At 35.2% G+C, this 17,864-nt stretch overlaps 1 protein-coding gene across 8 annotated transcripts; it reads right to left on the bottom strand.

Moving 5' to 3' along the window:
* Positions 1-83: 83 nt before the first annotated feature.
* LOC124174666 (far upstream element-binding protein 1) lies at positions 84-17,042 on the bottom strand. Of its 8 annotated transcripts, XR_006868968.1 has the most exons (15): positions 16,719-17,042; positions 14,290-14,398; positions 13,333-13,548; positions 12,782-12,911; positions 11,222-11,476; positions 10,853-11,036; positions 10,241-10,441; positions 9,777-9,975; positions 9,525-9,682; positions 9,030-9,144; positions 8,788-8,958; positions 8,509-8,705; positions 7,113-7,413; positions 675-744; positions 84-237 (listed from the first exon to the last, which is right to left on the bottom strand). XR_006868968.1 is itself a non-coding variant. In XM_046554005.1 (14 exons), the coding sequence occupies exons 1-13, from the start codon at positions 16,800-16,802 to the stop codon at positions 7,150-7,152; spliced, it is 2,283 nt and encodes a 760-aa protein (XP_046409961.1). In that variant the 5' UTR covers positions 16,803-17,042; the 3' UTR covers positions 84-744; positions 7,113-7,149. The 8 variants fall into 8 exon arrangements, 7 of the variants coding, with proteins under 7 accessions (XP_046409961.1, XP_046409963.1, XP_046409958.1 ...); XM_046554005.1 differs by having other exon boundaries at positions 84-744; XM_046554007.1 differs by lacking the exon at positions 675-744.
* Between the last annotated feature and the right edge of the window lie 822 nt (positions 17,043-17,864).

The following is a 17,864-nucleotide window of genomic DNA, read 5'->3' as shown; positions in this document are numbered from 1 at the left end:
ACGATTGATAGAAGTTAAGAAATTATGGGAGTATCGTCACGTGTAAGTTTGCATTTCCAAACTACAATTAACAAACGCAAATATGTGATTGAGCAAGTAATTTATTTATTGAAAGACAAAAGAAAAACAAGATTCTCAGTAAAGTTATTTAATTCTTAATTCAACATGCTTGTATGAGAACAGGGTAACTCCTCGATTTTCGGAAATGGCTGTAACTGTAGAATATGTCGCTAGGGACTAAAACCAGATAATGCAGAAACATAAAACAAAGTTGATAATAAAATATGGATAATTTCGGATCACACAGTTTAGAAACATGAATTTAATTTTGCTGATTGTCACAGCTGTGGCAGTCGGCAGGTTTAATGAAGGCACCCTAGACAGTTCCTAATCATGGAAAACATGAAACCAGTGATAATGAAACTCGAGATCATGCTCAATACTCACTTCGAGCACAAATACACAACATCTGGGCGAATCCAATCTTAAAATCTACGAAAAAAAAGGAAACGCATGCAGGTATTCATGAACACAAATACAGAAATGGAAGTGACGAAACACACTGAAAAGTTTATATCGACATGAAATAATATTTTTAACTGTAAACTTTTTAGCATTCAGTCCAATGGTCAACGATAATTTATGAGTTGAATACACTATTTCTGGTTACTTACCCTCGTTTGATCTCTCAATGAAGGTGACGCACATAGAGCGTTGATGCCAGCCTTCTCCCATCATGGACAGCTATGATTCACGATTACGAATATGTAAAAATTTCATTTTACTTATAATCGAGCGAGATATAGATTCAGAAATAAAATATTACATTGAAAGAAAATGTCAACACCAAACAACAAGTTTTTCATTTAAACAATGATTAGAATGAATCTATAATATTCATGGTGAGATTATTCAAATTCAGAGAATCACTAAAATATAATGTACTGATTACTAAGCACTTATCACCGGGGAAAATTAGTATTTTTAATTGATTTGTTAAAATTTTTGTACCCATATTGTTAATAGCTAAAAATGCAGATGCATGCTTGATACACATAAAGCTGATCCATTAATGATACAAAATGAACAAAAAAAATCGATCATGGAATTACAAATTTTATAAAGGCCAGTTAATTCACCTCTATGAAATGGATCATCAAGTTACAAATTAATATTACATGGGACAATATTGAATCAGGTGGTGATAGAAACGTTAGTGAATGTAGAAGAGATAGTAAACCTAACATATTAATCTACATATTCACATGGATCGTAGCTCAATAAAGGAGGTGAACATGGACATATAAATTATTAACATACAGAATGGAAATATTGTGGCCTTACAACTGTACCTTAAACTTCGAGAATTCATTTCATACACCATAACTGAGTGTAATAATTTTTCCGTTGGTCGTTATACTGGGAGAAAAACTGATCCAGCAAGAGAAATCGTTTAGTTTGAAACGTTGTTTTTGGCGAATGACGATTAGGAACCAGATACCTTGATTTAACTCAACTTTATCACATTATTGAAATTGGGGTGTAGCCGATTGTATTTATTATAAACACCCGATAATCAGAATGGAAGATATGATATTGATTAACACCGATATACATGAAATGACAATTTTCAGATAATCAACATGTTAGATAATTGGCGAACCAAGAAAAATAATTTGCCTGTCGAATGACTTTGATCCATGTAACAGTGTGGCATTCTATGGGTGAATAAAAATATTGTTCATCATGGGAATATTGGGTTCAGGTATAAGACCACAACAATATTATGATGCATAATATCAAATATTCACATCGAAGAATACCTCTGATAGTTCATAAAACCGTTTCATATGGACAATTGTAGAAAAAGGTTTAACATTTCCAAGTTAACATCTCCTCTGACAAATTAAGTAATAAAAAAGAAGATTTTCTGACGAAGGATCCAACTCTGTTTTGCGGACATGTGAACAGCAAAAGGATATCAATATTGAAGAATATTCAATACCTGTAAGGAGGCTGAAGTTACAAGGGTTACAGTCGAATAACGATTATCGCAAACCAACATATGAATATACATGTTCAACCGATTTCATTGAGTATAATGAAAAAAAAAATGTAATGAATACCTTGTCAAGAATAGATTTGAATACATCATATAAGACAACCAACAGTCAACAGTAATTATGTCAAAAACAGGTTCACGATCATAGCTAGAAAATCCAGTAGTGCGCGGCTCCTGGTTCCTATCAACGCATCATCATCATCATGCCAAGTAAAACATAATAGTGATTTGTTTCTTCCAACGGTGTCACTCTTTATCAGCAGTTTGGAACCTAAAAATGGTACTGGTATCGTTGACGATTTAAAGCAAAAAAATAAGTCACAGTTGTATTTACTGATTATAATGATACCATAGTGTGCACTAAACAAGATAATGTAATTCATTTGCATATACATAGATATAAGTATCGATTAAACTATTATCGGCAATACAAGTAAATTGTCAAACATTTTACATCCCTAAATGGTGAATGATCAAAACATGTCAACATGAGGTTTATAATGTCAATGTTTTTGTATTTATATATGTATATATATATATATAATCAACGAAACGAAGGTTGTCATTTGTTACTTTTAGTCAAAATAATCCAGGAACGAGCATTTCTGTCGGATTAATTTAGTTTCGTAACAACGCTTTTTTCATAGTGCAATTATATAACTAACAATAAGAGTTACACAGTACAGGCATTCGAAATGTTTATGTATATATTATAGAGTTTAGTTGAGCTCTGGTTCTTCCATTTTTTGTTCTTTCATCTGCTGCATCATCCCCTGGTGATTTCAATTCGTTTTACAGTTATGTATTATATGGGGAAATAAATACATATCATAGAAAATGAAACACAGAAGGAGAGCACGTTGAAATTATAAATTTACCCTACTGACTTCGTTCGATAATGAATTTCAGTTTGCCTTATTACCTATAATTAGAACGTAAATCGCGTATCCTAGAATAACAATATATGAAACGAAGAAGCATTTCGGACAATATTTGTAATATATATATATATTGTAATGCAATATATATATGCACGATACAAATAAGACATAGTCAGTGCTACTGGATCGCATGAGTTAAGGTGTAATCTTTCAACATAACCAATTTTATATCAGTCAGCGTAATTATTGATTACGCGAGTGAAGAAGGTATGGGCAGCGTTAACCATGTCCCAGTGGAAAGCTATCTGAAATCTATATCTGAAATGAACAAATCATTACAATACATGATACAATCGATGAAAATCACTGCTACACAATTAATTTCAAAAGTGTGCACATTTTATCATACGTAATTGTATCATTTGCTTTTCATGTATACAGACCCTTCGTTCTTGAATATATTGAGTCTTCCTGAAGTTGTTCGCCATGTATTAATACTCTTTAATCCATTTCAGACAATCTCCAATACCGAAATTTGAATGACTTCATGTTTGCAAGATGAAATCAATTGTTACATTCTAATTTCGCTCAATCTTGCACTCGAAAGAATATTACAAGGTGAAGCATAATTAAATTTGCAAGCAACAACTTAGATTGGTTAAATAGATCGATTGCGGTTCACAAATGCATCATATTGATGGAATACTAATATTAGAAACAAACTTTCAAGTCTTTACAGAGTAGAACAATTGTGAAATCTGGTCAAAAGCGGAAGTCAGGCGATGGAATGGATTATTTTAACAATTGGCGGTGGGAAAATTTAAACACGGACTTTTTTTGAACGACCCTCAGCAATAATGGAGCTATTGGTGCGATAGGAAACCCCGCATGTCCGTAATACTTGCAGCCAGCGGTATGATTAATGTGTGATAATAATTACCATGAGTAGCGGTGAGCGATAACGGGAATTCTTCGTGATGCAAGCTGTTAGGCATGCCATTCCCAAAAAATTGTATGATGAATTAGTGTATTATGAGCGTAAGTAAGGAAGAGTTTACGCATTTACTCGATGGTATTAGGAGTTTGTACACCTGAGTTTTCGTCGATTATTTTGAAATGCGGATGACGAAGAGGCGCGTAGCTGCTCACTATAATGCCGCAATTAAGGGTTAATCGGCCGGAATTACAACTTAGAAAAAAAGAAAAGACTATTTATAATATCCCCAGCAATATTATTTGCTGTAATGATAGTGGAAATGAATGAAACGACATCCCTATGTAATTGAAACGAATTTGTACCAAGATGTCACAGAATGGAGAAAAGGTTGTACAATAAGAACGTAACTAATTGAACTCTCGTTTATTTCAATCTAATTTTCATGTTTTTGGATATATTTCGGTCACCAGAGATCTCCGGAGAACTTCGAAATTGTTTTTTTAAACTAATAGTCATCTCCAAACTCGATAGGAATACAGTTGCGCAAGTACGATACAACAGATGCTCGTAAACAAATACACTTGCACATTATGACTTTGCAATAATGTAAAATTTCTTGAATATCTTTCAAATAATGTATAATGAAAAACTGGTGAGCGAGCAAAATGAGCCCAAAACATTAGAACCAGAGTTCAACGATTTTGACCGTTGTAATTACAAAACCTTTCCTCAGATTATTGATATCTTAGATTGTGTTATTCGTATTTGCTCAGATTTATTTCTATCACACAGTCAGGATGTTATTTTATTTGTGTTCTCATCATTGCAGCAATACAGATTGCTAAAAATTTTTTAACTGTTTTTTCTCGTTTCCTACCTTCTGATTCATTTTTAATGGTAAAGCGAGCCCGCACATAAAATTTCAAACCTGACTAAGAGATCGGTACTTCGAACAAGAGTTTTCTCTTTGGCACCTATGCTCGCTTTACCAGAGAACAAATGCTCAGAAAAGAACACGTCCGAAAACGTTGATTAATAAAGAGAAAAAAAAAGAAAAAAGTTAAAACTGCGTATACTATAGATAATTGATTTTTTATTTGTTATTGGAAAGTTGACTATTCTATAATAGATGCTGACCTGACTATATTATGCAGTAATTATCCGAGTATCAGACTCTCAGAAATTACCACAGAACTTTATGCGTGTACAAAAGTGTAAGCGTCGCAAATACAGACAAAATGAACGAAGAAAAATTTTAAAATTACATATTTTTGCGCATAACAGTAAAAAGTTTAAGCCAAACTATCTTGCTAGTTTTTTTTTTACTTTGTTTTTAATACAGTAGACAAATAGACGAGATTATCCCTAGTCCGTAAACAAATTTCAATTTCAATTCTTTTGCGCAAAGTGCAGGTATTCATATATCATATAGTGCGAAAATTTTTAATTGGGACAAGCTTTACTGTTGAAGTTGGCTGGATTTGCGAGGAAAAAAGAGTAATTACGTGTAATTTGATCATAATATAGTCCATCATGCCCTATTATTCTTTTCTTTTAATTTATATTTCTTATATACTATTCACTATATCTAATGTATTTTTGGAAAATACATGATGTACAACTTCAGATTGACTCTGTATACTATCATAAACATTATTAGAGTAATAACGAGAAGTTTGCACGTTGTTTTGCTTGTTTTTATTCCTGTCTATTTAATGCGGCTTCAAATAAGTAAAACTGCATTTGGTTGAGTTTTTCTTACTTTTTATATCTGCTTTTAATCATTATTATCATCTACTTAAATATAATAAATGAGGAAAAACAAACGGGTACGAACTAAATGAACGCGCCAAATTATGCCAATTTCATAATGATTCATAATGTATATGATGTTGCTATTAATGTATGGTAAGAGCTTACATAAATGATGTCCAGAAAGTAGTTGCAAGTTATTTTTTAAGGTAAAAAAAAAAGAAAATAACAAAATTAAACCATTGGAAGTCACATATTGGCAAATATGACTGGTGATTATGTTCATCTACTCCCTGGGAGTAGCCATCATCACTTTAATACCTTCCCTGACATTGAACTGGAGACAGATGTATTCTTGGTTCTATCGGCATACCGTAGATCCGACTTTTTGCACTTTGCAGTTGTACGATGAACACAAATTTCATCAGTTCCTGCAAGCGATGTACACATGTTGGCGCTGTAATGAATAAACGAAGTACATACAAACAGTTAGCAACGCCTTACATTTATAACCACGAAATTAAGAGTGATGCGACGTGAAGTGACAACTGCAACAATAAAAATAAAAACAAACCGTGGGAGAACAGGGTAATATAATATAATAGTAAACAAACGAGTGATCAAAAAAAGTGCGATAAATCATCTCAATAAAAGAATATTTGCAATACATGTATAAATATGTAATATTACCACTGATAATATCTTTCAACCACAAATCATCATGTTTTCAATTTTATCAATAATAATATTATTAATAGTAATAGTATTAACAATAGTATTAATAATAATAATAATAACAACAACAATAATAATGATAATAATAGTATGTTTTAAAAGTCCACAACAATGGTTTAACTTAGTAGGAAAAATAATTGCAGATACTTTCTGGGTAAACAATGTATGTAAAATTGTATACATGAATGAACCATTATTAAATGAAAGAAATGCAAATTTCAATTTCATACTGATAATAAAACCCCTAAAATGTTTTCTTTCAATTAAGCAGTTGCAAATGATACACACCTTTTTTTTGAACATTTTCGAAATAAACATACGATGAACCACACATCTGCAATATGAATTATACAAACAAACAACATATTGAAACAAAACTATGCGACAGAAAATTATTCAGTATACGAGCACATAATCAACAATATTTTAAACAAGCATGTATTCGATTTCACGTATATAATATACATTTATATGCTTATGCGATATGTGAAAAGAACGATATATGCAACGAGTTAGTCAATTCATACGTCATTGTGGTGAACATAATAAAAATGCGGACTTTGATAAAAAAAAAAAAACCTACTCCTATTATACGTATAATACCTATTAGGATAAATATGGAGAAAATCAAGGAGACCAAAAGAGACATGCATCATTTTCTATGTTACATATACACATAATGGATATATGTACATATTAACACAAATATCAACGTCAATGTAGGTGAGTAGCCATTTCTACTTACGTATTGTTCATTGTTTTCATTTTTCATCCGTTGCTTATTAATTATCGGAGCTCGGCTGGGAGTATGGATAATTCTGATATCCAGCTGGGAAGGGAGGAGCCTGCTGGCCTGATTGCGGTTGGCTGGCGGAACCCGTGCTACCAGCGTAATAACCGGCTGGAGCAGACCCGGGACCCATTCCTGGATAGCTTCCGTAACTTTGGGGAAAAGAGGTTGGTGTTCCAGTCGGCGGACCGGCGGATTGCCCCTGTAAAGCTTGTTGCATTTGGGGTTGCGCTAATTGACTTCCCTGCAAACCCAGCTGAAACACACATCCAGAGTTAAGTACCTTGACATGGTACCTGTCTAAGCTTGGGTCAAGTTGTTTGGCACAATTTGTTCCGGAATATTTCGTATACCATACGTAAACAGTATTACACGATAAAATTTTTCGACTCCTTATTGCAGGTAATTATTCAGGGTGGCCATTCAATTTGGTTTGAAAATTCTCATACTTTTTTTCTCTCGACATTTTTGCTTTAGCATATCAACTATCTCGATACTTGTATCTTACAGAAAACGTTGGAATTGAATTGTTCATTATTAGAAAACAGAAGGTCGTAAAGATTAGTATGCTTCAATCTCAAGGATGAATCGGTCCCACTGTCTGAATAGAAAATTATGAAAGAGAAAAATTATACAAAAACAAAGTCTCCGGCAATAGTACTTGTGCTACTGACAATGAACACGAATGAAAAGACGTCAATACTATGTAATTGAAATGAATTTGACCAAATTCGAATAACAGAAGCTGACATATCAACCAACAGACAAGAGGTTATACAATTAGAACCTTCAAAAGACTAACCGTGAGAATCGGATGAATGATATCATGGTTTAATTATTTTGAACATTCCAATTATAAAACCACTGCAGATTGTCGATATCTTAGCTCAGGTACTATAAATTTGCTTAGATTAATTTCAGTTATATGATACGGAGGTTCTTTCATAAGCGTCCATCATTGGCACAAATAACACCGTTGAAGGTTTTACAAACTTTGTCTTCCTTTTTCCTAACTTTTGATTCAGCCTGCCCATCCATCCTCAAGCAAGCATATTCATATTGTTATCAATACCATCACTACCATCTACATAAATAAATACTGATAATCAAGCACATATAACGAAAAATTTATAAACAACTAGCAATTTTGAATCATTAGGAACAATTGAAAAATAGAAAAATTTCATTGAACACCATCTTTCGTGGAGATTCCTAGAAAACCTGCAAGTATTTGCTAAGGTTTCCTAACATTTCCTTAACCTTTCCATACCAATCAAAATCCTCCGACATTTGCCGATTTTCCAAGTTTTCCAGACGAGTGGCCACCCTCGATAATTGATTACGATTTTACCTTGCCAGCTTTCATTTGTGCCTCTATTGCTTCAGCTTCCTTAATCTTCCCGATACTTCTATAATACTCTGCCCACTGGGCACTGTAATCCGCTTGACCTCCATTCTGTGCTGCAGTTTGTGGTTGTTGCTGTTGCTGCTGTGGAACAGCTCCGGCAGTTCCAGCTGGGGTTGGATTGGCTTGACTCGGAGTATTTCCTGCAAGAATTAACGTAATCGTGGAGCCTAATTGACAGCAACGTCGACGATGAGTCGAGCTCTAGAAGTCGAAAATAATCACCTGGCTGTGGTTGAGCCTGATCAGGTTTTCCTTGTTTCGCCTGTTGCTCGATCATGTCAGCTTCTCTGTGCATACCAAGTGATCTGTAATATTCCGCCCATTGTGCACTGTAATCTGGTTGTCCTGTTTGCGGGTTAACATGTACTCCGCCAGGAGTTGCACCAGGGCCAGCTGAAATAATGAAACGCTCTATGAACTCACTGCGCAGTGATAAATCATTTCAAATTATTTGTGTAAATTACCTGTATCACTGGACTGAGCTTGGTTTGGCCAAGATTGATATCCTGATCCAGAATTCCAGTTTGGATTGTATCCAATAGCCCCTTGCCCTGCTGTAAAGGGGGCTCCTCCTGGACTCTGCAATTTTTTTTATCATGAAGAGAGTTACGTTCATCGAAGGTTATTGCAGAGGGGACATAGCACATTTGATTTATAAAATCAGGAGTGAACAGCTGTTAAAATTCGTTATCACAAGAATGTAGAGCCATGACATCAACACAATAGAATAAAAATTACACATCATTGATAAAACGTATACGGCACTCCAGTTGTATAACGCATTTTATAAAATACTATAGAATTATCATATTATGGCGATTTCTTGTCCCATACCTTAAGACACCATCTAAAGATAGAGCTTACTCAAAACTCGATAGGGATTATATTGGAGAATCAACGGTTGACAAATAGGAAACTGAATTTCAGTTGATTTGTTATGAAGAAAAAAATCTACGTACCAATCCAAGTTTCTCACTGAATATTCTTTTCGCATGTTCGACCTGTTCCGGATTTCCGCGTATTATGAATATCTTTTCATTTTCGTTACTCTGATTCCGCCGATCAAGTTCGCAGTGAGCTCCAGTTTGTTGATTGATTTGTTTGATAGTTTCTCCACCTGAAAAAAAAAAAAAAAAAAACACATTCGGAATAGTTCCAGTTGAATTTTTTTAGGCAGAAACAATCATCCCATAATGAAGATGGCTTTTTACCTTTGCCAATGATGATTCCACACTTGGTCGATGGAACAGTGAATGTTGTTTCAACTTTGTCTTGCATTGGGCCACCTTGGCGCCTGTCCCACCCGCCACCGAATTCGTTTGAATTACGACCACTACCGAAACCGTTACCACGTGGTCCCCCTGCTCCTCTGCCACCACCAGCCATGGGATTCCGCCCGTCATCTCGTCTCTAATAGACATAAACATAGTTTAAAATTTTGTATCGGCTTGTATCCTAATAACCAAGGCTTAAACTATCTACATAAATGGTTCAGAAAAGTCTCAAAACACCATTGCGATATTTAGTCGATAGTACCAAGTATTTGAAACATTAGAAAACACTTACAATTTGCGAATTAAGTTTCCGCATGTTTTTCTGTATATTAAGGATGCAATAAAGAATTCAGCTCGGATTCCCCTCTAACTTACAAACTAGAATAAGGTTTTACCATTACACTGTCAATTAATTCTTGAATGCGTTGTCGTGCTTGTTCCACTGCTTGATGTTTACCGGAAAGCAAACACTTTCGGTCACCTGGACCATCTTCTCTACCTTGTTGGAATTGTACACGGGCTCCTGTCTCAGCTTGAATTTTTTTTATCATGTCACCACCTTTTCCAATAACAACACCCACTGCGGCTCGTGGTACAAGAACCTGAAGAGGGTAATTCATCGGCATTATTATGAACTCTAGCACTCGAATTCGCTATCTGGTGACGATATTCAACATCTGAGCGAGTAGGTCGAATCGTATCAGCTGAATACGTACTATGTACTTGTTTATGTGCAAATTCACAAATTTCTTGCAATGAAAGTTTCGTATTATATTTTAACATTATAAAAACAAAATGCATTTTTATAAAGATACATGTGTCTACATTTGTTTATGTACGGCGTGACCGACTCACTCTAGTGCATATTTTCACCGCTAGGTTCAATTTCTTAAGTTACGCCTCTGTCAGAGATCCCAATATCGTTCAAGTAATTGGAAGCAATTGTACCAGTTTTGCTATGGCATCATTTTTTTCAAGGTTTTATTGCCGCCAAGCAAGAAACAGTAGCTTACCTCAACACCGTCGCCACTTTGAGAGCCATGGCTGAACCCATTGTCAGTATTATTATAATTTGTTCCCCCTCTGTCAGAACCTCCTCTTTGTGATCCTCTGTGGAACATTTGCATCTCTTTCTCAGCTATCAACTCGTACACTAGCTGTTTGGCATATTCAACTTTTTGCGGATCTCCCGTTATTCTAAAATATTTTCACTTAAATCTGAGTCATGTTAATACACCCCAAAACAATGTGGAAATCCACTGTAAGCTTAAAATGTACATTCACTGTGTTTCAAAGGTATCACGCCGAACGGTACAAGTCGCAAAATTATTGAATAGTTTAACTGAATGCATAAGAGATTGTGTCTTCGATTTCAATTTCACCTGAGTGGTTTTTCTTGTTCTTGAGAAGGGCCTTCTTGAATAACGACCATCTTGGCCCCGGACTTCTCTTGTAGTTGCTTAATCGTTTCTCCCCCTTTGCCAATGATCAAACCAACTTTAGGACCAGGTATCATTATTTCAACAAACCCGGGATGGCCAATAAGTGCGCTGTTACCGCTACCAATATTCATGTCACCAATGCCCTCCGTTCTGCTTCTTTGATTAACAATGGAGAGGACTAACTCTTTAGCACGACTGAAATGTTATTTCGGTGAGACGTGCGTCGTCGATTCTTTATTATTCAAATGTTAAATGAAAGAAAATAGGTGTACAAATACGCATATTCCGGGATATTTATATTGCGTAAGTATTAGATATAATATAATTTTGAGTATTGGCGAATATCACATTTAATTGGAAAATATTGAACACTGAAACTGTAACCAATAATTAAGCTTTGAATACAGCAAACGTCATTGTAAATATTCAAAAACTCTTCATGGGCTATGAAATGCCTTTAAAATTATTTCACTTGTGAACTGAGAGTAAATATTAAAGAATCTACCTTAGGCCAAACATTTGTGACCTTGAGATTGAAAGATTTGTGAGAATAAATACGTCTATGATCTACCAAAAGATTGCCTGATTACAATACAATTTGAAAAACTGTCCATTTTCTGGCTGTTACTCGGAACAGACTAAACTTGACACTAACCTTCGTCATAACAATAGAGTACGCTATTATTAGAAGGTGAGAAGAAAAAAAAAACTCAATCACTTGTACAGACAAGCTTGACAAACCGAATTTCTTCGACAAACGTCTCAATTATACTCTATGCATAGGGATTGTATGTACATATATTTGTGTGTATATAAGTATGAGATATACAGTGCCGGGTTTGCCAATTTCAAGTTCGTACTACTCCCAGAAGGATTTGTATTTTCTAATTCGGCTGTTCCAGTTATAAAACGCATTTATTCCATATTTTTAATTTAAAGAAGTTATTTCTTTTCAATTCTATTATGAAAGTTCGAAACTGAAGGCCTGTTTTGCATTTGTGAAAAAGAAAATCTCAAAAGTACTGTGTCAGATAATGATATACGTTTATATGTATATACAAACACACCGACTATATATTTTAGTAAGTGCAACTGACAGCATTATGGGGAGAAAAAAAAAAAAGGAAAAAAAAAAAATTGAAGTCATGGACAGTTGCTTTCTAACAACAAAATTTCACCCAAAGTTTCAAGATAATGTAAATTTGGTTTGAAACAACAAGTTCAATTGGATACTGTGAAACGTAAGTGACACGATCAATTAAAGTATTTGCGAAAATTATTTGAATAAAAAATATTGCTGCGATTTCTAGATGATGGAAATACAATACTCATTTTCTTAGTTTGAATTTACAATCGATCGCAACTTTCGACATCAAAAAAAGCAGTCAATTTTGTTGGTGATAATTTGAAAATTCAAAGCTGTAAAGGTTGAAAAATGAAAAAAAAAAAATCGGCAATAACTGTTATATTGAGGGTGTAAAGAAATAAAAAGTAAGTTACTTGACGGCTTCTCTGGACCCTGTGAGAGTACAAACACGTTCTGGCAATCCGCCACTCTCTGGCGCCATTTGTATCTTGCACCCAGTTTCACTTTGCAATCTAGTTATTTGTTCTCCACCTCTGCCAATTACTGGAAAATAATAAATGGAGATGACCATTAATTTACAGATAGATAGGGAATCAAAAGCTGGATAGGTCAAAAAATTTTCGACAAATTTATGACGCCAAATGCACAGTTATAGGAAAGGAAAAACACCAGGGGATATTCGAATTTCAAATATTCAGTAGATATCATCAAAATTGAACAGAACTTTGTTGAAAAATTTGTTGCACCCTTCGCTAATAACGAAGATAAGTTTTTGTACCAAACGCCACAGTTAACCTTCTGCAACCAGCTAAAGCATCACCCAAGAACTGATAGTCTGAACTATGCCTTTCGCATCATTCGTTGGCGTTGAAAATGTCTGGACACGATGATTTATGGAAGATGATGAAGAGTCGTTTGACCATGGTCTTACTAGGGAAAAGAGGCGGATGACGTTTATACTTACTTAGCCCAACCATTTTGTCTGGGACTCTAATATCCTCATTACAGATACCTCCCATTCCAGCCATGACGGCAGGAGGTGAAGTCGACTGAACAGCCACTCGGGCAGCTACAGCTGCCTGAGCCGCAACTTCACTGATAGAAGTACCAGTAGGTGGGCCCCCCCGTAGCCCAATCATAGGATCTGCTACTAAAGCCGCCACTTTTTTTGCTTCTGGCTCTGAAGAAGTTAAAGAGATCATATTCGCATAAAACAATGTTCAAAAACTTGTGGTTCAACAGTTAGTGAGTAGTTTTAGCGTGCATTTTCATATTCGACCCTATAACAGAAACTCAACAGCTCAAGAAGAGTAGGGATTAAAAAGTAAAATCATCGCATTACGGAAGGATCGTAATATTGAATTTTCAAAAGCCCAGAAAACTAATTTATAAAATTTTAAAATGAAGGCTGAAATATAGAGAAGCAAAAATGCAAACAGTTTAAAGTAAACTACGATTCTGTACTTTCTACACTTTGACTTTTGACATTCTAAAATTCTATGAATTAGATCATCGGTTCATTGAAAATTCTACATTATGATACTTTCATTGTGTAGCTATTCTATTTTTGGAACCTCACTCCTAAAGACGATTGTCGAGCGGTTCTGAAACCAGTACTACCTGACCTTAGTTTCAAATCATTCGAAAGTGTTACCATCTACTCAAGATTAGAGTACCACATAATAAGATAAAACAGAGTCATTGAATCGTGTGACTTATGTTTGTAAAATACATAAATATATGTAATTGCGTATGTAAATATACCTTGCACATTTTATCGATTATAAGTCATTGGATATTGTTGTATATTTTATCAACATTCCAAACTTCAACCTCGTGAAAATTAGTGGATCAATCAATTACAGTAAACGAAACAGACAAAGATAACTTAAAAACAAAAACAATGTATGTATGCTAGTACCTGAAGTGTGAAGAGATTGATTTGCCTCACCTGGACAATCTTCAAGAGGACGCTTTAACTTTGGTTCCGTATTACTTTGAGAACCGGCAGGATTTATTTTAGCTGCAATCTGTAAACAGAAATAACAGCAGTCCGATTACGAACATTATTGTAAAACTTATATCCTTCAAGTTCAGATTCATCATTGCACAGATGTACCTATTCCGATAAAATATCACTTACCCCGACTAAGACTTACAGAGAAAACTATTTATTACCTAACAATTCTACTTGGGATTGAAAGAAAAAAAAAGCTGACAATGGAATGGATGGAGAGATTTTTTATTTTAGGGAACCCAAGTTTGGATTTACCCACTAATTGTGAATGTGGGTCAAGAGTATGAAACTTGTAACTCTGTGAGTTTGAAGCGAGTGATACTAAAGTAGTGAAACTTTAAAAAATTAATTATTTTGTGGGTGGCGATTCAATTAACATTTTGAATTTCGTCGACGTTTTAAGACTTTTCCAGATCTACATTATGAAACATCCCTGATTTTCCGAGAAACTTTATATTGCTTTAATAACTCTTTTCATAAGTTACACATGTATTTGTTCATAGTCAAACTGACATATCTGGTTGAGGGATACAAACTAGAACAAATGTTATTGAAAAATTACTAAACCACTTGTCTCGCATTTGTAACATCATTGACGTCAAATTATTTCAATCAGTATGTGCTATATTGAAGAAATAAGTTGCGAGTTCTTATGACGAACGTTAAAAAAACAACATTCATTTGATTGAAAATTCCCATCATATATTTTCCCTGACATTTCAGCGATTTCTCCAGAGTTTCCAAAATTTCAATGACCAATCGCCAGCCTGATTTTGCAATTACATTCACAAAAAATCTAAAGTATCGGAGTTTGCAAAATATGATTATGTTAATATTGTTAAAGATGTATTACGTTTTACTGAATTTTAATAGTGCATTGTGTATTAAGGGCAGAAAGCTAGCAATCGACGTGAGTGCGATTTTCAGGAGTCCAAGAGGACCCAAAGCTACCGAGGCTCACCAAAAGCGAGCCTCGATATGCGGAGAGTCATCAAGGCTTACCTAAAAATCCTACGATCAGCATCAATCGCCTACCACCCGCAGTGCACACAATACTTTTGTATCCGTAGCCTGCATCGAAAGTTTGCCTTTGAGTGCATAATCATCCTCCATTGTTAGAGGAAGTGGGAGTAAAAACATACTTCGAGCCCGCTTATGATATTTTGTAGCCGCCCACTTGTTTCTGGGTGGAAAAAAAGATACTTTGTGCCCACTTTATACGCATAAAAAAGCATGCTTTCAGTGCAGATTGGACGAAAATTATTTTTTAGTAGCGAAATACCGAGTTTGCCCAAAAATGAATTGTTATAAAAACATTACCAACTTTAACCTCATATAATTTGGTTGCGGAAAATATAGCAAATGTAATGACCATTCTATGTTTCTAAAACTGACCAGAGTAATGTCTTTTGCAAATTGCAACATTTCTATACTACATTATTTAACTCAAAATGACGAAAAGTATGTGAATGGCGTTTGGAAACGAAGAGCTCCGTAAGGAAAAAGAGATAAGCAAATTGATAAATGCAGGATGAACCGTCGCTATTCATTGAAATAACGATGTCCAGGTTGTTGTTGAATAGCCGCAAGAAATGAGGGCTGTTCAAGTTGTGATCGATATATTTCAAAATAAACAGTGTGAGTAAGAAGAGTAAATCTATAGTATTGGAATCAAAACATAAGGTGTTTGGATTGTAAGTGAGAATGAAACTACGGGTAACAAAACGATGGCCAATTCTGTGGAATTCTGCAGCACCAATTAAAATCAACGTTTCACAATATATCACTATACAACATACATACTAGTAGATTGGCTACTTAATAAACATGGAGTTTACTTTTTTACTAGACATGAATATTTCAGCAGACATATCGCAAAGTTACATTTAATGGAACATTGACTCGGGAATAACTGTGAAACAAGTGATTTTGCTAAAAAGTAACGACTACGCGTGTACCGTTTAACCAGAGATATTGAAGAAGTGATACAGCGGAATTAGATTGATATTGACTGAGTAATTTTCTGGCAATAACATGTGAGTTGTAATACTGCAGCGTAATTAGGAAGAGTAGCGAGTATATTCGAAGAGAATTAGATAGTTGTTAAAAAAAAATTGGGTCGAAGAAATGGTCCTCGTTATCTAGAGAAATCTAAACATGGATTCAGAGACTCGTAAAACGTGTAAAGCATCTGCGAGGGAAAACGTGCGTGTAGTTGCAGCTATCCCAATTCCCAAGCGAGCAATTGCGAGTGAAGCCGAAATGGAGGTCGGACGGGAGTAGAAACAGTTATCGCGTAAAATGAATATTCGGTGATAATTTGACGTACTTACCTGTTTGGCACGTTGCAGGGCAGCTGCAAACGCGGAACTTTGACTGAAATTTTGTGGCGGAGCGACCGCTGAATAATCACTCATGATGAACCATGAAGGGGAAGGACGATGAAAGGCTCGTTATTTCTCCCTGTCCGTATCTCGCGTAGGCAGAAAAACTTCAGTTACTGTACTTTTTATTTGGTTGTAGGATGTAAACTCGGAACGCGACTGAACGAAAACCGACGCTACTTTCTTGCTATTTTATTTCACACAAGAATAGCTGGGGCAGTTAGTGAAATCCACAATTAACACCACAACGCGCAAGCGTCAGCATCGGATCATGACCCGCCATAGATAACAAATGCTAACAGATTACGAACCCACCCAAGAAAAGCGTACATCCGGTTTCTTGGTTCCCGTTTCTGCCGCCTGCGGCGGGCCCAACAGACAATTCAGAAGGTAGCATCCCACGGCCGTGACTGACGATGAAAATATATAAGGGGCTTTTCACGTCAACTCAATAAACGGTTGACCATGACATTCTTTTGATTTCATCTAGAATTTTTCCAATGCTGCGTATTTTTTTTTTTTTTTCCTTCAAACAAATCGAAATGATGTAAGATGGGTTCAAAAATTCATGGGTAAAAGCACTTTGTTTCTGTATCACTATCAATCAATTCTAACTGCACTAATAACATCTACAGACGAACTGCAAACGATTTCATTAATTATATTATATTGTATTGATGGTTTGTTGGCTAAACTCATATTAATGAGCTCTTCGCATACAAAAATTGAAGAGATAAATTCCTAATCAAGCGGCGCCCTCTACGTCTACCTTGTAGACACAGTCGACACAGTTCAAGTTGGTAAGCGGTCAGTATGAAAAAACAAGAAATTCATGTTACGATCGCTCACCGCGTTTACCATATAAGTTAAGTATACCTAATATATTTCAATTATAAGAATTATTATACATCAACTGCCGTATATTAGTTCGATCCGCTCCAAAGAGCCGTGAATATTAGAATTCCGTTCGATCCAATCCGATGAGTCGCAAACGGAAGAATTTCATTCGATGCCCGCTCCAAAGAGCTGCAAACTTTTAAGGTTTTTTCATATTCAAATAACTTCGAAGAGCCATGCATTGCGAAATAGTCAATT

The sequence above is a fragment of the Neodiprion fabricii genome, chromosome 2, assembly GCF_021155785.1.
Source record: "Neodiprion fabricii isolate iyNeoFabr1 chromosome 2, iyNeoFabr1.1, whole genome shotgun sequence".
NCBI lineage: Eukaryota > Metazoa > Arthropoda > Insecta > Hymenoptera > Diprionidae > Neodiprion > Neodiprion fabricii.
Note: the sequence above shows the minus strand (reverse complement) of the source record. Positions and strands in the feature narration are given on the sequence as shown.